Source organism: Rhamphochromis longiceps, linkage group LG4, assembly GCF_057381845.1.
Source record: "Rhamphochromis longiceps isolate RC_006_pf linkage group LG4, R_longiceps_female_GT1.1, whole genome shotgun sequence".
In the NCBI taxonomy this organism is placed as follows: Eukaryota; Metazoa; Chordata; class Actinopteri; order Cichliformes; family Cichlidae; genus Rhamphochromis; species Rhamphochromis longiceps.
Genome location: NC_140560.1, coordinates 26,556,904 through 26,580,811, shown reverse-complemented (window position 1 = coordinate 26,580,811; position 23,908 = coordinate 26,556,904). Strand labels below are relative to the sequence as shown.

General features: G+C 41.4%; 3 protein-coding genes across 4 annotated transcripts; 1 reads left to right on the top strand and 2 right to left on the bottom strand.

Annotated features, from left to right (window-relative positions):
• Positions 1 to 456: 456 nt before the first annotated feature.
• Positions 457 to 8,541, bottom strand: asf1ba (anti-silencing function 1Ba histone chaperone). The gene is made up of 4 exons (XM_085404152.1): positions 8,179 to 8,541; positions 7,456 to 7,571; positions 7,150 to 7,326; positions 457 to 1,212 (listed from the first exon to the last, which is right to left on the bottom strand). Exons 1-4 carry the CDS (start codon positions 8,285 to 8,287, stop codon positions 1,021 to 1,023), a joined length of 594 nt encoding a protein of 197 aa, XP_085260278.1. The 5' UTR covers positions 8,288 to 8,541; the 3' UTR covers positions 457 to 1,020.
• A 5,389-nt stretch (positions 8,542 to 13,930) lies between these two features.
• On the top strand, positions 13,931 to 18,946 carry crb3a (crumbs homolog 3a). 2 transcript variants are annotated; one of them, XM_085404151.1, is made up of 5 exons: positions 13,931 to 14,373; positions 14,461 to 14,548; positions 14,824 to 15,028; positions 17,807 to 17,853; positions 17,935 to 18,946. In XM_085404151.1, exons 3-5 carry the CDS (start codon positions 14,887 to 14,889, stop codon positions 18,142 to 18,144), a joined length of 399 nt encoding a protein of 132 aa, XP_085260277.1. In that variant the 5' UTR covers positions 13,931 to 14,373; positions 14,461 to 14,548; positions 14,824 to 14,886; the 3' UTR covers positions 18,145 to 18,946. The 2 variants fall into 2 exon arrangements, with proteins under 2 accessions (XP_085260277.1, XP_085260276.1); XM_085404150.1 differs by having other exon boundaries at positions 14,461 to 14,554.
• A 1,454-nt stretch (positions 18,947 to 20,400) lies between these two features.
• On the bottom strand, positions 20,401 to 23,151 carry tubb4bl (tubulin, beta 4B class IVb-like). Its single transcript, XM_085404149.1, has 4 exons — positions 22,984 to 23,151; positions 22,096 to 22,204; positions 21,856 to 21,966; positions 20,401 to 21,765 (listed from the first exon to the last, which is right to left on the bottom strand). The coding sequence occupies exons 1-4, from the start codon at positions 23,038 to 23,040 to the stop codon at positions 20,708 to 20,710; spliced, it is 1,335 nt and encodes a 444-aa protein (XP_085260275.1). The 5' UTR covers positions 23,041 to 23,151; the 3' UTR covers positions 20,401 to 20,707.
• Positions 23,152 to 23,908: the final 757 nt, after the last annotated feature.

Sequence of the window (23,908 nt, the reverse complement as noted above, 5' to 3'; positions counted from 1 at the left end):
ATTGAATCATTGCATTCATGCGATTCGACTGTCAAGCGACTTCGTCCCGCCTCCCGGACTTGCCAGTAGCTAAAATGCCAATAACAGTTACCGCGTCTTTCGATTTTGACTGCAAATTAACAGCTTTTCTTTATTTATCTGAGAGATTATTGTAGCGAAAGCAAATCAGATGCTTTTGCAATAATCCTCATATTTGCAGTGCAATGTTTTTCGTTTCTGTGGCCTAGCCACCCCCTTTACCATAGCAATCTGTGATTGGTTGTGACGTTAATACATACTATTTTTAGTAAAATGTGAAAATATGAGGGGATACTCACACTTGTATTTGTGATACTGCGCTTGCAATATGATAAAAGTGTGGAATATACTTATAAACCTAGCACTTGTTACCTATATCTAACAAGTGGAGATCGAATCCAAGTAATTATTAGAAACCCACTCATACAGATATAACAAATTCACCGTTCTTTTATTTGGAACACAAAATTACAAAATAAAAGGAGGAAAAAAACCATGAAGCGATATAAGCCATACAAAACTCCACAGTCAAATGGGAAAAGTAAGTGTAAGTGCACTGTGAACACAAATACAATGGCAGATTATCAAACTGCAATTTAATTGCCTATTGCTTCAGTGCTGAAATCTTCATAAACAGGTACAAGTCCATTGTGCACCAAGAAAGGAAGTAAGGTGGATCATTCAACAGCTTTGTTACGTTTCAGTTCCGTTTTATCGCTTCATATTTGAGGTTTCCTGCAATATTGCTTTCAACACTGGAAAGAACTATCCAACTATAAATAACACTCATTCCAGTCAGACACTCATAATCTTCCTTGGAACAAGTGCTTGTTTGAAACCCAGGGTGAGAACTCATGTTTGAGAAGTCTCGGGAAAATAAAGGGCAGCTATAAGGCAGGGATGTGTACACATCCTTTATTCCCCACTTGAATGTCCATAGGCATTGTTCAAAAGTAAGGTTTCGGGCTGTGAATCGTCACCTTTTTAGGGCAGGGGCCATCTTTATAAGCAGTCCATAGAGTTATCTGGGAGTACACCCAAAGGTGGGGCCTTGCCAGGGAGACAGGATGGCGGGAGCATGGAGTTTGAAGAAGGATCCACATTTTCACAGTCTTCCATTCGCTCTGTGCAGCCTTCCCAGTTTATATGGAATCTGGTGACACGTGGGTTTGAAGCTAGAATATTTCTCTGCAGCTGAAAAAGGAAAAACATAAAAATAAATTCTTTGCACAAGTTCTTTAGGAATACCTAACACAGCATCTTTAATAGAATCATTTGGACCACAATTTAAGGCAGTTTTATTTCATCTTCATCGTGTATTTGTGTTATTTCTGCATGTCAGTGTAAATAACATTAATATGACATTAATTAATGTTCATTATACTAGTGTACGCTAGTGTAACATTTAAGACCAAGTGTGATATTAGAAGTGTACATGAACATTAAAAAAAACCAAAAAACAAACAAACAACTGTATCTGGCAGCATTTGAAAGTCTTTACCATTTACCCTGACTACTAATTGATTTTCTGTTAGCTCCAACATCAAAACAGGCACGCTGCTGGTGTAAATGCATCTGACTCCATGTGCTCTCTAGACTCAGGGCAGGAAAGAGTGAACCCAGTAGTACAAAGGCACAGTGTGGTATTTTTTTTCTTTCTTCACAATAGCTAATCACATAAACTCACACAGGAAACAAGAACTTTGCAACTCTAATCGGAGTAAGCTGTTTAGATATTTTTTTTGCATTTGTAAGTGAAAGGTTTTAATCACAGATGTCAGCCACCTTAAAAATTTGACACCTTCAATCAAAACCCTTTGCTATGACCACAAATCTCACAGTGGCACAGAATAAGCCACTGAAGGAATGTCATAATCGAACTTTCACAACGCTTTTTGTTCCAAAGTGCAAGCTTTGCTGAATTAAAGGCTTCAACTTCAGGGCTCCAGTAGTGCACCATGCTGCTCCATATGTATGGTAATAGTTGCAAAGCGTATCATATATTTCATTTTCAATTAGATATTTGATTAATTTCTGCATAAAAAAAAGTAGGGTTGATTTTTACAATAAAATCCCATTGAAGTTATCTGCAAATACAATGTAACTCTTGCACTAAGCTAATGTAGAACAACAACAAGTCTTCTTTGGCAAATGAGATGGTTCAATTTCGAGTCACTCAAAGTAGATAGTGTTCTTTTAAAATGTTAAAACACTGTCACTTGCTTCACAGGAAGTGTAGTTAGTAGAGATGGCACGATACCACTTTTTTATGTCCGATACCGATACCGATATCATAGATTTGGATATCTGCCGATACCGATATGAATCCGATATAGTGTTTTTTAATCAACAAAACTGTTTTTTAAAATATCTTGCTGCATTTTGTATAAGTTCATACTCAAGTTTAAAACAACAACTACACTAAAGCTATTCTGTTATACCTGTATCCAAAAAAAATATTTCATAGTTCAGCAATACTGATCAATCTAATAAACTTAGACCTACACCATCCTCCCTATTCTGGTATTTTAAAGAGTACTTAGCGTAAATATTAAGCAACCTAACTAATAGGGTTCCAACTCCCAGCAACAACAATAAATAAATAAATAAAAAATAGGGAACCACCCCTCACGCGCCACCTCATGATGCTTAATCGACGTAATCAACCTTAATTTGATGCAGTGTGAAAAAAAATGCACAGAAATCAATTATTTTTCAAGAAATATTAAATAGATTCAACATCTTTCTTCAACAAAATTGCAGACTGCACAGATGGTACCTTCCCAAAGGAAAAAGTACTATAGCTTACTAGGGTATATATATTAGACTTAATAGTTACTATATACAGTAATGGACTTCTATTCATTTTACATCAAATTAAAACTTTGTGTGTCAGATAATTATTTATTAAAAGCTAGACATTTTAAATGAGAATAAGAAAGAAAAGTATGTCTTTGTGCCCCCTTTTCCCAGTTAATGCCCTATCGGCCCCCCTGGCTAAACTTTGCTAGATCCGCCCCTGCACAGTTACCAGCGTCAGCTACGTAGAAAAAGATCCTGGTGTAGAAAGTAATATTAAATAAATTCTAACAACAGCTTATCAAGCTTAAACGTGCTGCTGTTGTTCAGCCGCTGGTTTCCTCTTTCTGGTGCAAAGTGGGCCAAAAACAAAGACGGACTCGCGACAGAAAAGCCGATCAGCTGATCATTTAAGCAGTTTCACGATTGAAGTAGCAGCCGGAGAGCGAGAGGCAGTCGCTCGTTAAGCTTAACATGGGAATGCTTTACAAACATTCAGAGATGGACTTACACACTTGCTTTACTTCTCTCGGGGATAACTTTGTCGGAGATGAAATGCCAGGTTGCTAGCGAAGCTCCAAATTAGAGCTGGGCGATAGAACGATAACGATATGTATCGCGATATAACTTTTACTCGATAGAGAAATTAAACTATCGCGATAGACCTCGCCGCTCCACCACCAGGGTGCAGAGGAGGCTACCCCCCCCCCCTCTGTCCCCTTCTAGCTGCCTCTGCCTCAATTTTATCCCACAACTTAGACATTCACATTACTCACACTCTCATTACACATACATATAGGATCTTGGGGGTGGGCACGATACACGGAGTCCAATTTACCATCAGGGTGTACACCTCACCCCTGGCGTCGTTGCCCACCTCTCAATTTTGAATACACGTAGACATTGAGGGCTAGCAGGAGGGACTATGCGCTTACCTGCTGCTCTCTGGCAGGTAGCTCCATGCCTTCCTGGGTTTTAATTGCACCTTAGAACACACATGCATCAACACTACAATGAGCGGGTGGAGGGAGGTTTGGAGTCTTCTCTCACCCCCGTTCTCTGCGGCCTGCTGGAGCGGGGGGGCTAGGAGGAGTTGGCCGTCCAACTGCGGTCTGGAGTGTGGGGCCTCCCTGCTGCTGCGGAGTCGGGGCGGTCTGCCTCTCCCCACCGCAGGGAAAAGGATAACACCACCTGGGTCTGGGTGCAGTTCCCCCCTCCAGGGGCAAGGGTACCTAGACCCGGTTCGTAGAGTACGCTTGGGGAGTGTGATCGTGTGTACAGCGTCTCTTTATGTCTGTCTCCACGTTGGTTGAGTGTGGAGTAAGTGCATATGAGAGCATGAGGGTGGGAATGGATGTTTGTATATGTGTGTGCCTGTATGTCTGTGTCTATATGTCAGGTTGGGTATCAGACGCCACCTCTCTGGGGACATCTCAGGCCCTCCAAGGTTTGGAGGCCTATCTCCACCCACCACTTCCCCTGCCAGTGGCGGACTCCCTCAGGTGTCGGTGCATTGGTGGTTCTTTGTGTCTGGGGATGGGCGTCCGGGTACACACCGGCTCACTCCTTGGCGGCCGCTTATCGGGGCCTGAAGCCTGGGGCTCGCTCGGGCCACTTCGGAGGTGGGGTGCCCCCGGCCTCTCGGCCTGGGGCTCGGTCACTCAGGCACAGCTGGCTGCCGGCGGAGCTCACGGGCGCGTCACTGCAACCCCCCCTGGCTTCTGCTCCGCACAGCACAAGTGCCAAGCCGCACATGTGTATTTGTTTGGGAAGCAGCCAGCCATCGTACCGCCCGGGTAATGGAGGAAATGAGTGTGCCGACTAGAAAAATCAACCGAGCGTGACCGAAGGTTACCGAAGAGAAAACAGATGATGGTTCCAATGCCGGAGAGATTGTCGAACGGAAGAGCCATAGAAGTTTCGTAGTGTGAAGGTATTTCGGCTATTTCAAGTCTGACAAAAAACAGAGTAGCGTGCACTGTAAATTGTGCCGAAAGCAAGTCTGGAAATACAATAAACTGGTGCATGCGTCACACTGTGCGCCACGTTATTGTTTCGGTGAAATGAATTTCTACAATACTGTTACTTCTACTCTCTGCAGTGTTTAAATGCTTACATATACACACAGTTACTGTCCCTCCACACATACGACTCGGTTCTGCTTCTATGCCCCAGCTTTGTTTACTTTTTCCCACCGAGGCTTCTAGACTTCTGATTGGCCAACATTTAGGCACGGTTAGGAATCTAGCGCCACCTGCTGCTTTGGCATGTTCATAGCAGCGTTTTCCTTCATTTCTGCCTTTATGTGTGGACGGGATTAGTTTTTAAAACGAAAACGGAAAATCTCCGTTTTCAAAAATACCCGTGTACGTGTGGACGTAGCCTCAGTCTCTGACTGGAAGCGCTAATTCGTCATTCGGCTTTTGTCAGACTAAAGTAACTGTTAAAACTGTTTGAAAAGCTCAGCTATACAACAAGGAGAGATTGAGAATTTCCTTTTAGTTCTCAGTTTATTTGATATTGACAAAAGTTAGTCAGTTTTGTCTGTTCTTCTGTAAAACAAACTAAGATTTATTTTTAGAATTAATATTTTGTTTCTAAGTGGAATTGACAATTTAGTCTGTTTCGTTTGTTCTATTTTGAAACTTAAACGCTTTAGCGGCTGTCTTTTGTGTAGTTTGCAATATTTGCCTTTATTTATCTGAAAAAGTCTCATGTTCCTTAAGTACATCTACCCTGTTGAACTTCATCCATCCATTCGCGTCCGCTTAATGGATGAACTTATTATGGGAAATAAATATTTAAATAAAAACAAGCTGCTGATTATTTCACATTTTACTTGTGAGCAACGGCACATTTAAATCTTACAAATATAGTTATTTGGCTTATATCGTGATATCGCCTGAAATGAAAAAAACATATCGTGATATGAAAAAATGTTATATCGCCCAGCTCTACTCCAAATGCTATCCAGACCACAGGTCCCGCATGCCACAGCCGCTCTATCACGTGATGCATACTGCTCCGACGTGCTAACGTTCTGAGGTGAGTTACGGCGTGTTGCAAGTTTTGTGAGGTGCTTTCGTGATATTTAATGGATCGGATTACATTTTTTATTTTTCTCCGATATCCGATCCAGTCATTTAGGTCAGTATCGGACCGATACCGATACGTAATATCGGATCGGTCCATCTCTAGTAGTTAGTCCTGTAAGGATCTCCAAAAACTAGACATCTCTTGGGCAGGAAGGGAAAAGATAACCATTAAATGAGCGCAAATGAGCTGGAAATGTAGTCCAGACTGGTCCTACATGGAAGACTCATCAAAAGAAACCTTACCTGCAAACTTGTCATACAAGTCAGTAGTTGACTTATGCAAAGAAACGCCACACTTGTTTTGGAAACAACTGCTGTGGACATATTCATATTGAGCTTTATGGTAGCAAAGATATGTCTGTAGCAGTATTTTGTAATGAACAAAACACTATTAAAAATGGGTGTGGAAAAAAAAACTCCTTTAGGATCGTTTTTGCAGCACAGTAAATATTTCAGGAAATGGAGGAAATAATCGTAACAAAGAATCAGCAAAATCTTATTCAAAATGCAATTCAGGTTTAGAAAATAAAGGTTAAATGAGGCCAGCCTTTACAAAGTATACCAAAGCCTACCTATTTGAAGTAATGAAAGTCCAGTTTGTGTAAAAAGTCACTCTCCACTGACTTGAGCATTATCCAAAATATCTATGTAGATGTTAAACATTTTCTGTGTATAAAATAAACATCTGTGATTGACACAAGAGCAGGTGAAAACGCCAAAATGAAATCAGTACTGCCGTAGTATGCTTCTTGTAAACATTGGCACATTACCTCTGCAATAATTATGAAATAGTTTCCATTTTTGGAAATTCAATAATTAATAGTAAATTTTCATTTAATAACATCTGAAGAACTAGTCATTTTTGTTTATTTCTTCTTTCAATTACAACAAAAAATGTTGTAATCTCTGAGTGGTACCAAAAGACTTCAATATAACTGAGCGATGGTCTGCCTCCAGTGCATGCGTCACAATGAGTGATGCATTTCTCATCAAAATTTTCAACTGTCAACCTAACAGGCCAGTGAAATTCAGATTTATTTCCAAAAGGGACTAATTTTAGATTCTCAGGGTACTTAGGTCTACTTCAAATAGCCAAATGACCTGTGGTGGTTTTTAATTTGACTGCAATTATAAATGTTCAGTGGAAATAGGCCTTTACCGTGTAATTTACACCAATAACATTCAAAATAGACAGTCGTGGTAGCATTGCATCTCAGAAATCAGTCATGATCCTAACCTGTGTGTAGTCTGGCTTGATTGGAGGATTTTCACGCAGCTCTGGGTCTGTGTATTCGTTGTTCACATAGTAACCAATGCGAATGAACTCTTGGCTGCGGTACGTGCAGGTAATGAGCACTACTGTAACACCAACTGCATCGCTTTCAGGAATCAATCCAGTGTTTGGGGCATCCGCCTGATAAACAAGCAAGCAAACAAACAACAACAAAAAGCTATTAATATATGTGGAGCTCCACTGCTGTTGTGATTTGGTCAGATTAGTCACAAATAGTGACTACTTTTTCTGAGTGTCAATTAATTATACCTGAAACACAAACATGTGTCTCCCAGCAGGTACTGGGCCAACCAGCACCGAGTCGAGGATTTGGTCGTACTCTTCACTCTCTGCTGAGCCGACATAGATGATCTTCCACTCCAGGTCTATAAACAGGAAATATTACAATAGAGTGCTTCATTAGAAAAATATGATGTGACAAAAACATTATTTTTTTGTTAAAAAATGAGCCTGTTAAGCAAAGAACTGATCAGCTGATGAACAGATGTAAACATGTAGGTTAATGTGCACAATGGTTTTTAATATTTCAAAAGCTTTATAAATTCAGTTTGGTTGTGTGCTCGTACAAAGAATCTGTCCACATAAAGTTACACAAAGAAATGCAAAAAAAAACAAAACAAAATTTTAGATTTCCATCCTTGAATAGAGCTATATTTTGTTTACATTTTTACGCACAAACATTAAAACGTTGGCTAATTAGCACTGAACTTGTTTTTTATCCCTTAATGGAAACAATAAGATTGCTTTACCATATTCATAAGTACCACAGGACGTGCGAGAAGCGTCCACTCTCCTTGTTATAGCTTTAAGCCATGCTGTTATGCAACTTTAATGTTATCTTTAAGCAACGTTACCCTTTACACTTCAACAAAAAGTAGTTAGCTACTACAGCTAATACTGTGTAGCTGTTAGCAGACTTATGTTGTAGCTTCACACAAGCGATAATGACAGCTGTTATGCAATGGTACCAACCTTCAGCAAGGTCCTCCATACACTCAAAGGTTATTTCAAACTGAAAGGGGTTTCCGAAAGGACTCGGGTTGTCTAGGACAGCCACATTCAACACCTGTACCTTCGCCATATTTTCTGGAGCGGTAAGAAGGGGCAGTTTCCCGGGGAACCTTAAAAAGCAACACTCTCGCAACACAAGCGGTTACCACAATTATTATGGATCACACACCTGTGCTTTCACGAAACGCAGGCCTTACTTATAGGACTAGGCTCACACTACTCACCAAAACAATATTTCTATCATTCAATTGCTCATATATCTGGGAATAAATTGCCGCTCTCCCGCCGCTTTGACTGTATTACCCAGGTTTCAGCGCGTCTACGGCAAGCTGTACACGCGTATGATGGAAACAGAGGAAAAGGGTGGCCTCGATCAAAAGGAAGGAAAAGTGCCTCTACTGACCCCTAGTTGCACAACTACCAAAGCCCGAACCCACAATAAACAAGCTACAGATTGATTATTGTTGTAATTATTTCAACCACAAACAAAGTAAATCAGGCTGGAAGTATTTCTGTAACGTGGCCTCAAGCTCTGATGTACCAACTCAGTGCCTGAGGCATTTTATTGGTGCTGTTAATGACTGCAGTTCATCATAAATGCTTGGGCAGGGAGGTGATGAAATTATCTAAAGTATCTAAACTTTATGGAGTCACACCCAGGATTGAGGATTAGTGAGTTCGTGCCATTAAACTAACAGATTAAGTACATTTTGCAGGGTTTCATCTGCACCTATACCAGGTACCAGCATAGTGATTAAAGTGTTACATTTGAAACCCCTTTGAATGCAGAGAAAATCTAAATTTGTTTACAAAAAGACATGGCATTCATTGCAATCTCTATCCCCAGGTAGATTCTTTTAAGGACAGGTTTATAGCTACAGAGAAGCAGGGTCTTCAGTTCACTGGTGAAAAACATGAAATCTAGCTCTAATTTTTAAGCTTTGAATCTGAACTCGTAAAACTTGAATATGTGAGGTGTAGTCAGAAATCAGAACTATATACTATATATTCACACATTTTAAATAAGCTGTTGCATGCAGAATTTTAGAATGCCACAAAGCAATACTCTAATCCTCCCACTTGGCCCATACAAAATATTAAATTTTTTTAATAAAACAAAATTCACTGACATTTTTGCTGGCATGCAACTTTTTTTCCAGCTTGCAACCCCAATACTGAAAAGGATAAAAACAGAATGCAATTGCAAATACTTAAATTGAGAAAATGTAGCATTTTAAGAAAGATATTGGCTCATTTTGAGTTTGATAGCAGCAATATTTCTCAAAAGAAGTGGTACAGGGCCATGTTTACCCACATGCAGCAAACCCCTTATTTTAACAACAGTCCATAAACATCTGGAAACTGAGAAGACCAGCTGCTAGAATTTGGGGAGGCGAATGTTCAGCAGTCCTGAGTCTTCTTTGTACTCTTTGTAGTTCAATTTGGGTTTTTGTGTTTGGATTGTTTTTGTTTTGTTTTGTTTTGCGTCTGTCCATTTCCATGACCTTTGACCCAGAGAAATATTTCTGGATCTTGTTCACATGTGGCATCTTTTTTCCATGATAGAGCTTTAACCTTCATTTCTGGATGGTAAACTGTGGTCATGGCCATACCATGTTGAAGTGTTCCTGAGGCCATTCAGTGACTTCCATGATAGCAACATGCCTGATAGAAACATTTTAATATAGTGACACCCGAGGGCACAAACATTAGAGTTTTTCTGTTTTTTTCAGAGATTTCTCTAGATTCTCAGACTCTTCTGATGATGTTATGTACCGTAGGTGGTGAGAGATTCCAAGCCTTTAGGATTTGACATTGAGGAACATTATTCTGACATTGTTCAATTATTGTTTTTTGATTTTTTGCAGATGGTTAAACCATCTGCCCATCTTTACTTCCGTGAAACTTTTTATACCCAGACATGTTCCTGACCTGTTGACAGTTAACATAACTTTTTTGTTGTCCCCTTTCCAACTTGTGTGAGAGGTGTTGTTGCCATTAAAGTCAAAATAAGTTAACATTTTTCTTAAAATGGTACATTGCACGTGATATGTTTTATGTTCTGCTGTGAATAAAATACACATCATTGCATGCTTTTTTTTCTTTACATTTTACACAACGTCCTGACTTTTTCAAAACTAGGGTTTTATTTTAATATTTCAAGATTTATCTTCTTGAAATATGGTAGCGATATATATAGACATAAGGGTACACATTAATATAGATTGAAATAATAAAGACATTGCCTGCATGGGAGTATATGTTGCTCTAAAACCTCTGTATACCTTTCTGCATGTGTAAGCTTCCAATTCCAGTGGCATGAATGAACCTCCACACTATCAGACATGCAGGTTTTTGAACTGAGCGCTGATAACAAGTCAGATAAATATATAAATCTCCTTGACATTTTTACATTCTGCTATAGCGTATTAACTTCCAGTACATGGCAGTTTCATGTCTTCGCAGCAGTTTCACCAACACTGATTCCAGCCCAGAAAACATGGCCAAGTGCAACATTTAGACAGATGTTAAATCAAATACGTTGCTCTAAAAACAGTGTACCTTTTAAAATCATCATTGAATTGCTTCTCTCTTGCAGTTTTATTATGTATGTTATTAATTACTGGGCTGTCACTGTAGGTATTTATATCAGCTTACATAAACTATTAGGCTAATGAACTTGCTTACAGAAGCTTTCTTTAGTAAAATAAACTTCCTGATAAAACTAACAGTGAAATATATAACAGTGACTCCAATAAAAAAGATACTGTTTTACACGTAATGCTCATTTATTTGACAACAAACACACACACACAAAAAGGTGCTTGTTGCACCCTTTAGTGGTCACTACTAAATAAGTAGAAAACAAGACACCAGAAGAGCTATTTGTTCTTAATGTTTCTTCTACCGCCATATCTGATCTGCAATCAGCCTAATGTCCAACCAAATTGTTAACGCAAATAATCTAATCAGTCAGTTAGCTCAGTGCATTTGACTTTGAACATGGCAAGCCTTGCTGCCAGCTTCTGAGAGTTTCAAAAACTGTTGATATGCTGGGATTTTTCTGCCCAACCACCTCTAGAGTTTACAGAGAATGGTCTCCAAAACAGAAAGTATTGAATGATGAGAGACTTCTTTAATCTCAAGCTGAGTCTCAGGGATAAAATGCCTAGTTGTTACCAGAGGTCAGAGGAGAACAGCCAGTCTGTTTCTAGCTGATGGGAACAGTCACTCAAATAGCCACCTGTTACTTGCTGAGACTGTGATTCACTCAGGCTCACCTAAATTGGATTCGATGAGTCTTGATTTCTGGTGAGACATTCAGATGGGTCACAATGTGATGTGAAAAACATGAAAGAACCATATTAGCAGTTCAGGATGTCATGGTTGTGGGGTTGTTGAACGTCTGGTGTCCTGGTGCAGCCACAACAACCTGGTGCTGAATGCCCAGAAGACAGTGGAGATTATTGTGGACTTCAGGAAGCACACAGCTCCATTCCCCCCCATCATCCTGACTGACACCCCCATCACCTCTGTGGACTCATTCCGCTTCCTGGGTACCACCATCACCCAGGACCTGAAGTGGGAGCCCACCATCACCTCCGTCATCAAGAAAGCCCAGCAGAGGATGTACTTCCTGAGGCAGCTGAAGAAATTCAACCTGCCAACACGGACGATGATGCAATTCTACACTGCAATCATCGAGTCCATCCTCACCTCCTCCATCACCGTGTGGTACGCTGGAGCCACTATCAGGGACAAACAGAGACTGCAGCGTGTTGTGCGCTCTGCTGAGAAGGTGATTGGCTGCAGACTCCCATCTTTGCAGGACCTGTACACCTCCAGGACACTGCGGCGTGCAGCTCGGATCTCAGCTGACCCTTCTCACCCTGGATACAGTCTGTTTGACCTGCTCCCCTCTGGCAGGAGGCTCCGGTCCATTCGCACCAGAACCTCTCGCCATAAGAACAGTTTCTTCCCCTCTGCTGTTGGACACATGAACAATAACCATATGACTGTTCCACCACTAACACATGACCCTACGCTGTGTTCACTGCATCATTCCATGTTTGGCACTGATCACCACCTGCACTCATGCATATATCTTTCTACGTAGCACTTTTAATTCTTCTTCTTACTTTTATTTTTTCATGTCTATTTAAGCGCAATTTATGACAGTATGTTTGCACTGAAGCACCGCAGCAATTTCCTAATGTTGTAAACCTGCTCAACATTTGGCAATAAAACCCTTTCTGATTCTGATTCTGATATTTTCTTGGCACAGTTTAGGCCCCTTTGTGCCAACTGCAGCATCGTTTAACTACCACAGCCTACCTCAGTTTTATTACTGACCATGTCCATCCCTTTATGACCCTTGTTACGGCCCTAGCAGGGCCTCTTCTTGAAATTTCCCTTGTGTGGGTGTGGTCTTCTCTCTCCGCCTCCTCCTCTTTTGTTCCTCCCACCCTTCTGTCTCTTTTTCACTCCGCCCTCTTGCCACGACGCACCTGCTGTTCATTACCCCGTTTGGCACCTGGACCCAGTCAGCAATCACCTCTTTATTATATAGATTATATAGGCTGGGGAAGAACTGTGTGATGCAAGTGGTTTTTCCCTATGGCTCTACATTGTCTTTTTAGATGTTGGAAAAGTCCCAATGCGTGTTTGTCCTACCCGTGGTTTTAAGTTGAGTGAGTAGATGGGCATATAGGCCTTGGAAATGTCTCACCGTGGTGAGGAGTTCAGTTGAGTGAGAAGTGGGAAGTGCCTCTTTGTGTTGTGGAGTTTTTTTTTTTTTTTAGTTGTTTCCTTTGTTGTTTTTGATCTCTTCTTTTCTTTTTGGCCTTATTGATACAGCGACGTTGCTGACTCTTTGTGTTAAGATTATTTGCAATAAAACCATATTATATGCTAAACACCTCTGTCTGCTTTCCTTTTCATTCTGTTCTGGACCCATTTGTTACCGGCCACCACACTCGCAACTCGAAGAATTCCTTCGTGGGGACGTAACATGCCAGCAGGAAAACATGCCATGTTCCCAAGTGCAGATCATCTCAAACTGGTTGCTGGAACATGATAATGAGTTCACTGTACAGGAATGCCGTCTCAATATCTCAATAGACCACTGGGATGAGGTGGGTTTGTGACTCAGTGCCACAAAGAATTAAGAAGGCCCAATCCTGTACTAGCAAAGTGTACCTAATAAAGTGCCCAGTGAGTGTATGTGCATGAAAAGACAGGGTTATGCCAGTAGTTAACTTTCTCATGCCTTATCTGTCCTTTCTTTAATAGATAAAACACTCTGAATCACATGTCAAACTGTGGTTACTGAACGTTATATTACTGAAACACTGTTGCAGATATTAGGCTACATACAAAATAGCAAGGGGCACCTCCTCAATGTGAGTCACTGCTGTACTATAAGAGTAATTTTCCACAGCAGGTCTGTGCTTTTCAGAAAACGCTTCAGTGCTCTTACAGTGTCCACACGAAACTCTGACTAGCACAGATTAGGCCCGAAGCAGACTACATTTTCTGTGCCCCTCTTAGTCTGAAAGGAGAGATTAGGAGAGGATTAGAGCCCACTGGACCAGCTGGCCTCCAAATTCATCCTTAAAATATCTCAGGAATGTCGATATCCTTTCTCCTGACGGGAACCGTAAAACCTGACGGAGGCGCTGTTTCATGCAACGCCATCAGCAGGTTGCTGCTGTAGGTAAGAGCTTCACAGGGAGTAAAAACTACGGCTAAAGTTGTGCAGATTGGAGCAAATAAGGCAAACCTGGCATCTTGTTATTATTATCATTATCGTTAATTTTTTAGAAACTGAATGAACTTTGGAAGGAATTTCTGAATATAAATATTATTGCATAAAGGTGATTAAAAGCTTTAAGGTCTGATTTTTTTTTTTCCTGATGGAAACAGGATAGATCGGCGCTGCTCTGCTTTAGCAAAGTGCGCATTTTATTCTACTTTGTACGCACAAAGGAGGTTCTGTTCGCCCCGCTGCAGGTAGATAACTGTGCTCAGGTATTGTAACACGAAACTCAACCACGTGACCAATGGCGAAGTGAGGAGTAGACGAGGGGAAAAAAAGAGCTTTAGATGAAAGACCAACTCATAGGACAGCCGAGGATGTAGTCTCGGGTACTTCAGGTAGGCTTGTTCTGATAGAAGTCGGCTGAGGATGTTACCTGTACTTTTCACCCGACTCATATGTGTTGCGGTTTCATTTTTGACAAGGTGAGGCGGAAGCAGTTGACGCGTAAAGAATCAACCTGTTCGATGTTCCTCGTTTTGCCTCGACCATCTGGAAGCAGTCGGATGAAGGGTGTGTGTAAGTCTTTGAAAAGAATCACGTTACAGCATATTGTCATTTGATAGTGTAATGATGTTTTTTAGGAGGTGTTAGAGCTGTGTTCTTCTGTTAGGCCAGTAAAAATATTATTGCGCAGGTTTAGAGGTGATTCAACATCAGGCTGAATGTGACTCAGTAGTTGTGGTTTTCTCTGCCTGACTCAGCTTGAGATTAAAACAGTCTATCAGTGTCTGAGTGAACTGGAGAGGATATTTGCGTTTGCACTGCTGATAGTTGTGTGTCTTTAGCTGTTCAAATGGAGGCAGTAAATCCTCACGGCGGCTGTCTGTGAATGAAATGGACCCAAGCTGATGCCCCGACTGTACCAGTCTGCCCCCATTTGGCCCTGCTGGTCACGGGCAGAGATGGCAGCGTGCCTGGATGTGCTGACCATACCTGGAGCTGTGGTTGGGAGTGTTTTACTGCTGGTGCTGAGCAGTAATCCTGTGTGGGGTGAGTTGGAAGCCTTCCTCAGCACTCCCATACAAATAAGCCAGCCTTTTGACCACACCTGTGCACACGCACACATAAAAAACCTATTGCATCCTGTGATGACACATAAAAAAACTTAGGAAGCTTTGCTAAGAAACTGTGAAACATGTCAGCACTGCCTAATAACATAAGACTAAGATAAGAATTTATAGGAACAAGCTCCCCATTGAGTGGGAGTAATATACAAAAAAGCAATTTTAAAGATGTTGCGGTGCCGTGTAAACTAATGTCATGATTTAAAAATCATTTGAACTAGATTTTCACACGATACTGAACATCTCGCAGAGTCATTACAGCTAAAAAGGAGAGGTGTTTTGTACTATAAGTGCAGTACAAAACACAGTATATCTGATGGGTATAGTTACATTGGGGTGGGGGACTGTTGAGCAACTGAAATCTCCTATCAAACAAGAATGAGAGGAAATGTGATTTCAAAACTGCAGCAATTGTTCTCCTCAGTTCCCAGACATTTTAACTGGTAAATGAAGGTGATGCTACACAGTAAGACACAGACCCCTGTCCCACTGCTGTGAGAAACTGTTGCATTTGTCAGTTTGAATCCTACTTTAAGTTGTGAACATGGCTGCCCCCGTCTGTAACCTTTGTTATCAAGTCGTACCTTTGTCCTTGGCAAGTTTACTATTTACCCAAGCAAATGATTGACTCAGAAACTGTGGGGAGGGCTTAAGTTTCCAAAACAAAACTTTCTCATTAACACGATTTTTTGAATGATGAACACACACACACAAAGAAACACAAAGAAACAAATAGATTTGAGTTGGGTTTTTTTCTCACATTTCATAGTGTGCTGTTTGACTCAGCTAATTGTGACTGCGGTATACCGTGCATTCCTGAGCTTCTCCTCCTCCCTATTCGCTCTGGTCAAGAAGCTCCAGTGGGGCTTTATGATGTAACTGAGTAATCACATGGCTGCTCACAGATGAAATGGCTGGTAGCGATACTGGAATGCTTACAAGTGTCAGGTGCTTAGAAAGTGGACGAGGTTGAAATGAACTTCTGCTTTACTGTGGTACTTCCTCTTATGTGCTTTTCATTACGCATGTATGTATAAGGGTAGATACAATCATGATAACATGTAGAAGCGATACACTTTTCCTCTTTTAGACATTATTTTTGACACTCATGTCTCTGTCGTGGTTCAAAAACAGTTTTGCACTTTACTAAGAAGCCAGCTTTTCAAGATCCTTTCACATTCCTGCATTCATCTGCATATGAATGTGTCAAACACTTTGGTTACATGTGAAAATTATTCTTCATTCTCACTGAGAGTTACATGAGTAGCTTTAAAAAAAAAAAAAAAGTACGGTATTATACTTCTTTGCAAAGACTGGAACTTTCAAAAGTCTCCCCCAGTTGCCAGGAAACAGACTCATTACTTTAAATGTTATGAGTGCACATTCACACGTGCTTGTAAGTGGTTACTCTGAAAGTTTAAATGCATTTGCCAATTAAAATAAAAGATCTTATCTAAATACAGAGAGCCCCATAATATTTAAACACATTTTAATTATATACATCAGTTTACATACAAAATGGAGTTTTTAAATGATGATTTCATTTATTAAGAGAAAAAAGCTGTACAAACCTACATGGCTCTATGTTAAGAAATATTTTTAACTCATGAATTAACTGTGATTAAGCACTTTTTTTCTTGTGGGTGGGGGGGGGACTGAGTTTAGAGCCATTACTCAAAAATGGTGAAAACTTGGAAGAGGAGTGGTTGGCCTACAAAAATTACTCTAAGACCACATTGACAATTGACCCGCGAGCTCGCAGATTAACCCAGAACAACATCTAAAGAACTGCAGGCCTCTCTTGCCTCTGTTAAGGTCAGAGTTCATGATTCAACAATAAGAAAGACAAAAATGGGATCCATGGGAGAGTTCCAAGATGATAATCCACTGCTGACCGAAAAGAACACAAAGTCTCACATTTGTCAATAAAACATTTTGTTGATCCCCAAGACTTTTGGAAAAAATATTCTGTGGGCTGAGGGGAAAAATCACCAACGGTCAAACATGGTGAGGGTAGTGTGATGGTCTGGGCCTGCTTTGCTGCTTCAGGACCTCAACAGCATCTAATTGATGGATCCATTGATTTTACTCTTTACTGGAAAAACCTCAAAGGAGTCTATCCGACCGTCAGTTTGTTTGAAGCTCAACTTGGATTATGTAGCAGGACAATGATCCAAAACACAGCAGCAGGTTCACATCTGTATGACTCAATAAAACCAGAAAACAAAAACAAAATAAAGGTTTTGGAGCAGCCTAGCCAAAGTCCAGCCTTAAATCTGATTAAGATGCTTCAGCGTGACCTTGAACAGTGATGTTCCTGCTGAGAAACCCTACAATGTGGCTGAATCAAAAAAAAAAAATGCAAAGAAGAGTGAGCCAAAATTCCTCCACGGCAATGTGAAAGACTCAGTGCCAGTTACTGCAAACACTTGATTGCAGTTATTGCTGCCAAGGCTGGCACAGCCAGTTATTAGGTTTTGGGGGCCATTACTGTACACAGGGCTAGATAGGTTTGGATAACTTTTATAATCAATAAAATCACAATTTAAAAACTGCATTTTGTATTTACTTGGGTTATTTGTGTCTAATATTGAAAATTGTTTGAGGATTTGAAGCATAATAAATATGTTAAAACATTTTTTGGAAAGGGAACAAATACTGTTCCACTGATATAACATTCATTATGTTTCTGCTCCTTTCACAGGGAATATGACCTTAAGTGCAAGTGACACCCAATCTAATAACACTACAGTAAGTGACAAATATTTTCAAGAACAGTAAATAACTTTGGTATGTAATTAGACTTTAAGTGTTATATTATCCTGTTTGCAGGGACCCAACATCGCAGCCATTGTGGCCCCTACAGTCACCTTGGGAGTGCTGGCTATAGTCTCGGCTTTTCTCGTCTGGTTGTTCTGCGTGGTCAAAAAGAAGAGGCAGACCGAAGGGACGTACAGACCCAGCGCTGAGGAGCAGTCTGGTGCACGCAGCATTGCCGCACCGGATGCACTAAAATTACCAAAGGAGGAAAGACTCATTTGAGGTTTTGTGGAACACCTTGTAAGGACACAGGCTGCAAACACTTGCACGGCAGCCTTCCTGTGTGACGAGGCTCTCAGATTGGGGCTTGACCACTGAGAGAAAACTGTCTCCAGGTTTAAGAGAGGACAAAGAGAGATCTTTGAAACCGTACAACATGATGCATTTTCTTGCCGCTCCATTTCAACAAGCACTGAATTGTTCTTGCTTGGTAAGCCGAAGAGAAGCGCCCAAAGGGATTTTTCTCTGACTTTTAAGAACAACTGAACATTTCAAAGAGGTCTAAATGTTTATTCTGCACAAGTTAAAAAAACAAAAAGCTACAGTATTTTATCGCCACTAATGATTTTAGTTTAGCGACACTTCTTTTTGCCAGCTGCCTTAAGTCCTAATTACTTGCTGGATTTGATTCTGTCTAAAATTTCAATGCAAAATCTGCTGACCTTTAACCTCAAACTTTTTGCGTTTTTAGTCAATCGCATTTGAAAAGGAAAGAGTTTCTATTTATGAGTTTAATCAAAAGATCTTATCCTCGTGAAAACTAGTTTTTTACAAAGCTGCTCTGAGCTAAAAAAAGAAGTCAGGTTATAACTAGAAATCAGAAGCAACTGTTTACACTTGACATCTCTTTGAATAACAACACTAATTTAAAGACAGGCCATCAATAATTCACCAGATCATATGTATAGCACATAATTGACTGTAATCAAGTAGAGATGTTTTACAATGTCACCACGTGTTTATTTATGCATTTGTCAAATAACTGAATATTTGTTTAATATTTGTGTAATTAAACTTTACAAAGCATTTAAAGTCTCACGAGTCCTCCCCAGGTGGATCAGCAGCGGTGTTTATGTATAAAATCCCAGTAAAAATAGGATATAGGGTGCTGGTTTAGCTGGGTAGGTAGAGCAGGCGATCTATATGTTGTAGGTCTTTCCTTCTTCTGTCCACTGTCCTGTTACGCAAAAGGCTAAAAATAACAATAAGGAAATAGCACATGCCTGAAAAGGTTGAGCAGCGATGGAAAAAATGCAAACAAGTCCACAGCTATTGTATGTATTAGTGTACAGAGGCTGATGATAAAATAGCTATGCAGATAAGCATTTTCAGTAACCACAGAGTGTAAAGTTCAGGCTCTCGGTGTACATGAGAAAAGCACTGAAATGCTCGACTCGTTAGCCTGTAGTAAAAAAGTTGTTAACTGTATGATGCAAGGAAAATTCACAGGGTCACTTTTTTCATAATTTTTTTTAAATGAGCAGGTCTTTATGTCTTATTCCCCACACAAATGCGTATCCTGGTTTTCAGTGGCTTCTGCATGTAAATGACTCACGGAAACACGCAGTCATGTGACGTCAGCATTATCACTGCGAGGAAAGAAGGTTCCTCACATACAGGCAGATCAAGTTGGTTAGATTTCAAAGACTGGAAAAAAAGCTAGTGAGACATGTGTCGAAAGACCCCAGAACAACTGAATGACTTAGTTGAGTCAGAAATTGCAGTCTGAAAGAAGATGATCATTAGAACCTTGCACAGGAATGGACTCAGATGTTGTAGACCAAGAAAAACTCCATTTGTGTAAAAGAGACACCTTCAAGCCAGACTGAAGTATGCTACAGTAAGGACAACCTGGAGAAAGATTATGCATACTGGAAGCACATCCTTTGGTCAGATGAGATTAAACCCTTTTGGCCACAGAGCCACTGCTTACATTTGGAGAAAGAAAGGTAGAATTTAGAGACCAAAGAAACAGCATCCCAACAATGAAACACGGTGGTGGGAGTATTATGCTGTGTGGATGCTTCGATGTGTCTAGGACTGAGAATCTTGTCAAGGTGGAAGGACTCATGAAGAAAAAATGATATGGGAAGATTATGAAAGAAAACCTCAAGCAGTCAGAAATAAACAGTCTGGATGCAAGATATATCTTCCAACACTCCTGATCACCAAAGTGAATGTTACTGACTGTCCTACACTTGAATCTCATTGAAAATCTATGAAGTGAAGAACATTAAATCTGGAGAAGCTTGAGAGATTCACCAAACCATTATGTATATTTAGGATAATTCTCTTAAAGAAGTATACATCCGGCAGTGTATTAGTAAACATTGTGTAGCACAAGTCCTTGTAGCTATATGTTGTAGAATAGACTTGCTAACTAGGAGTTTTAATGCTGTAAGGTGAAGAGAAATCTTGGATCGCACGTCAAATTAATCAGTAAAAGAAAACAAACAAAAACCCCCAAAGAGGCATTAATTTGGCATTTAAATTAGATTTTATTCTTTCGCCAGTTTCAAGGCTTCACAGTTAAAATCACTTGCTTTTGACTTCGGCAAGGCAATGACAGAACAGATGTGAGGATGTCAGTAGTTCAGTGCATTCACGACATACAAAAATATTTGAACCAAAAACTTCACTAGCACCAGTTAACACCAATGTCTAACACTAGAGCAACAGTGATCTGTTCAAGTGTGGCGAACCATTCAATTCATGATGGGGGGAGTGAAAAGGGGGGGTAATGGGCGAGGTGAAAGGAGCTCAGGGAGCCAGTTGTGCGGAGGTTTTATGCAACTTCCTCCTCTCCCTCTTCCTCGAACTCTCCTTCCTCAGCGGTGGCATCCTGGTACTGCTGATACTCGGACACCAAGTCGTTCATGTTGCTCTCGGCTTCGGTGAACTCCATCTCATCCATACCTTCGCCCGTGTACCAGTGGAGGAAGGCCTTACGACGGAACATGGCGGTGAACTGCTCGGAGATGCGCTTGAACAGCTCCTGGATGGCGGTGCTGTTGCCAATGAAAGTGGCGGCCATTTTGAGGCCACGGGGTGGGATGTCACAGACGGCGGTCTTCACATTGTTCGGGATCCATTCGACAAAGTAGCTGCTGTTCTTGTTCTGCACATTCAGCATCTGCTCATCCACCTCCTTCATGGACATGCGACCTCTAAAGACTGCGGCCACGGTCAGGTAGCGGCCGTGGCGTGGGTCGCAGGCAGCCATCATGTTCTTGGCATCGAACATCTGCTGAGTGAGCTCAGGCACAGACAGTGAGCGATACTGCTGGCTGCCCCTGCTGGTGAGCGGGGCGAACCCTGGCATGAAGAAGTGCAGACGGGGGAAGGGCACCATGTTGACGGCTAGTTTGCGGAGATCGGCGTTGAGCTGGCCAGGGAAACGCAGACAGGTGGTCACCCCGCTCATGGTGGCGGACACCAAATGGTTGAGATCTCCGTAGGTTGGAGTGGTGAGTTTGAGCGTGCGGAAGCAGATGTCATAGAGGGCTTCATTGTCAATACAGTAGGTTTCATCTGTGTTCTCTACCAGCTGGTGGACAGAGAGGGTGGCGTTGTAAGGCTCCACCACGGTGTCAGACACTTTGGGGGAAGGCACCACGCTAAAGGTGTTCATGATGCGATCGGGGTACTCCTCGCGAATCTTGCTAATCAGCAGGGTGCCCATGCCGGAGCCAGTGCCTCCGCCCAGAGAGTGAGTGAGCTGGAAGCCCTGGAGGCAATCGCAGCTCTCAGCCTCTTTCCTCACTACATCCAGAACAGAGTCCACCAGCTCTGCTCCCTCAGTGTAGTGGCCCTTGGCCCAGTTATTTCCAGCTCCACTCTGGCCTGTAGTCAAAAATATTCCAATTTATAATGTAAGATGCACAGGAAAGACATAGCATAGTATGCTCGATTAACAAAATTCACCCAGCTTACCAAAGACAAAGTTGTCTGGTCTGAAGATCTGTCCAAAGGGACCAGACCTCACCGAATCCATCGTTCCAGGCTCCAGATCCACCAGGATGGCTCGTGGAACGTATTTTCCACCTAAACCAGTCAAAAGTGAATGAACAATATAATTCCTTGTAATTTTAAGAGGCACGCTGGATGTGATGTAAAACAGAGATATGTATGCGAATCAGTCTGTACGGCAGCAGAGGTGAATCTGCAACCAACCTGTGGCCTCATTGTAGTAGACGCTGATCCTGTCTAGCTGCAGGTCGCTGTCTCCATGGTAGGTACCGGTGGGATCAATGCCGTGCTCATCGCTAATCACCTCCCAGAACTGAAACAAAACAAGCGTGGTAGGAGAGGAAGGTGGGATGCAAGTTCATTCCAGTTACGTATTTGCTGATATACTTTTAATTACATTTCTAGAAAGCTTAGTGTGTATTTCTGGTGCATGTAGAGTCAAAAGAGCAGTCTATTAGTCTGATCTGGCAGATGGCAATAATCTGAAAAGTAAAAACGTCTTTGGTGCCATATAGCCAACAAGATTAATTATACTAAAGATATAATCCATGCCAGTGTTAAAATGATAATACTGCAGTTTGATTCAGTTTAAATTTAGACATTTTTTTTCAGAAGCAAGTGGCTGGAAAAGAATCAGGCAAAAATAGGTCATAAATATGGAGGGGGAGGGGCGGCTGCTCCTACATCTACAATAAGGTTTCATTACTATTCCAGTCAATCGCTGATATACTCGCATGGGAAATTCGACAAAAATGTGGCGATATTAAATGCGAGTTATGCATGGAATTATTAAAGCATAAAGTCGCATAAATCTTAATTTCTCCTGCATATACCAGTGCATGAATCAGTCTTGTCCTCGGTGTGAAACCCTGCACGGAATGCCAATGAGCAAATCGTCTGTGGATTGATTCTCCCTCTCTCTGGAATGTAATGAGCTTTAAGAAGAAAATACGCCGCACAGAGTTTGTTCTAGAGAATTTCTGGAAGATGGATTAGGGGAGCTCCTCTGAGTGCCTGCATGACAGCCGGCACACGGCTCACCGGATTGAAAAAAAAACTCGAAATAGAGCAAAAGAAATCAGAAAGAAATACCTTGGCTCCAATCTGGTTTCCGCACTGGCCGGCCTGCAAGTGCACAATTTCGCGCATTTTGGACAGGTGGGTAAGAGGACGGTCGAGTAGGAGACGGGAATCTGAGCAGAGGAGATTCACAGGATGATGGCTCCTGCAGTCGATCGTCCGGGATTTTGTTGCACCGCCTCTAAGACCGTCTACTGGGCTGAAACGGTGGTGCAACTTGACGTCATCGCCATGGCAACCAAAGACTGGAGGAGAGAGGGAGGAACCAAAAGCGGTGGAAATGGCGGATAGGATGCGAGGAAGCTGCATCAGGTGTCAATAGGTCGTCTCGTTATTCTCACGGACTCAGTGACCCCACACCCCAAAAAAAAAATATTCACATGAAACAACACCAGTCATCCAGCTGCCTTAAAGTGATATGTAGAGACTATTTGGTACTTTTGAACGCATTAACTTGATGTTATCACCCCCCCCCCCCCCCCCCCCCCAAAAAAAAAGGTAAAAAAAAGCCACATCATGATTCCCTCCATAATATCAGTGCTTGACCCATTTCTGTCTGACCCAGGATGGCTTTTGCCGTGCTTATTTTTATCTTCATCTCGTGTGGCTGAATATGTTTCTGGAACACAATTCATGGTTTGCACACAAGAAGTAAAGAGGAAAAGCAGAAACATTCACGTCAGTCTGAGGCCTTACATGTCTGACGTTTTAATATTAGTAAATATGTAAGCCTGTGGCCTTATGAAAATGCACCAACACAGTGCAGGCATTATTGAAAAAAAGAAAGCCAGTTTTTTAAAGTTGCAGTTACATTTTGCACAGGATATCATGGCTACCTGTTTATATATAAAGATCCTTTCATTTTGTTATACATTGGATACATCTAAAGCTTCTTACAGAATAATTGCTGCCTTCTCCTCAGACTTAAACCGTACTA

Excerpts from the sequence above, each read along its gene's own strand:
- asf1ba (XM_085404152.1), bottom strand. The coding sequence starts at position 8,287 with ATGGCGAAGGTACAGGTGTTGAATGTGGCTGTCCTAGACAACCCGAGT. Across the intron at positions 7,572-8,178 it reads TATGGAGGACCTTGCTGAAG|ACCTGGAGTGGAAGATCATC; the intron begins GTTGGTACCATT and ends TCCTGTTTATAG. Across the intron at positions 1,213-7,149 it reads TCAAGCCAGACTACACACAG|CTGCAGAGAAATATTCTAGC; the intron begins GTTAGGATCATG and ends TTCCTTTTTCAG.
- crb3a (XM_085404151.1), top strand. The coding sequence starts at position 14,887 with ATGCCCCGACTGTACCAGTCTGCCCCCATTTGGCCCTGCTGGTCACGG. Across the intron at positions 15,029-17,806 it reads GAGCAGTAATCCTGTGTGGG|GGAATATGACCTTAAGTGCA; the intron begins GTGAGTTGGAAG and ends CTCCTTTCACAG. Across the intron at positions 17,854-17,934 it reads CCCAATCTAATAACACTACA|GGACCCAACATCGCAGCCAT; the intron begins GTAAGTGACAAA and ends TCCTGTTTGCAG.
- tubb4bl (XM_085404149.1), bottom strand. The coding sequence starts at position 23,040 with ATGCGCGAAATTGTGCACTTGCAGGCCGGCCAGTGCGGAAACCAGATT. Across the intron at positions 21,967-22,095 it reads CTACTACAATGAGGCCACAG|GTGGAAAATACGTTCCACGA; the intron begins GTTGGTTGCAGA and ends TGACTGGTTTAG. Across the intron at positions 21,766-21,855 it reads ACCAGACAACTTTGTCTTTG|GCCAGAGTGGAGCTGGAAAT; the intron begins GTAAGCTGGGTG and ends TTTTGACTACAG.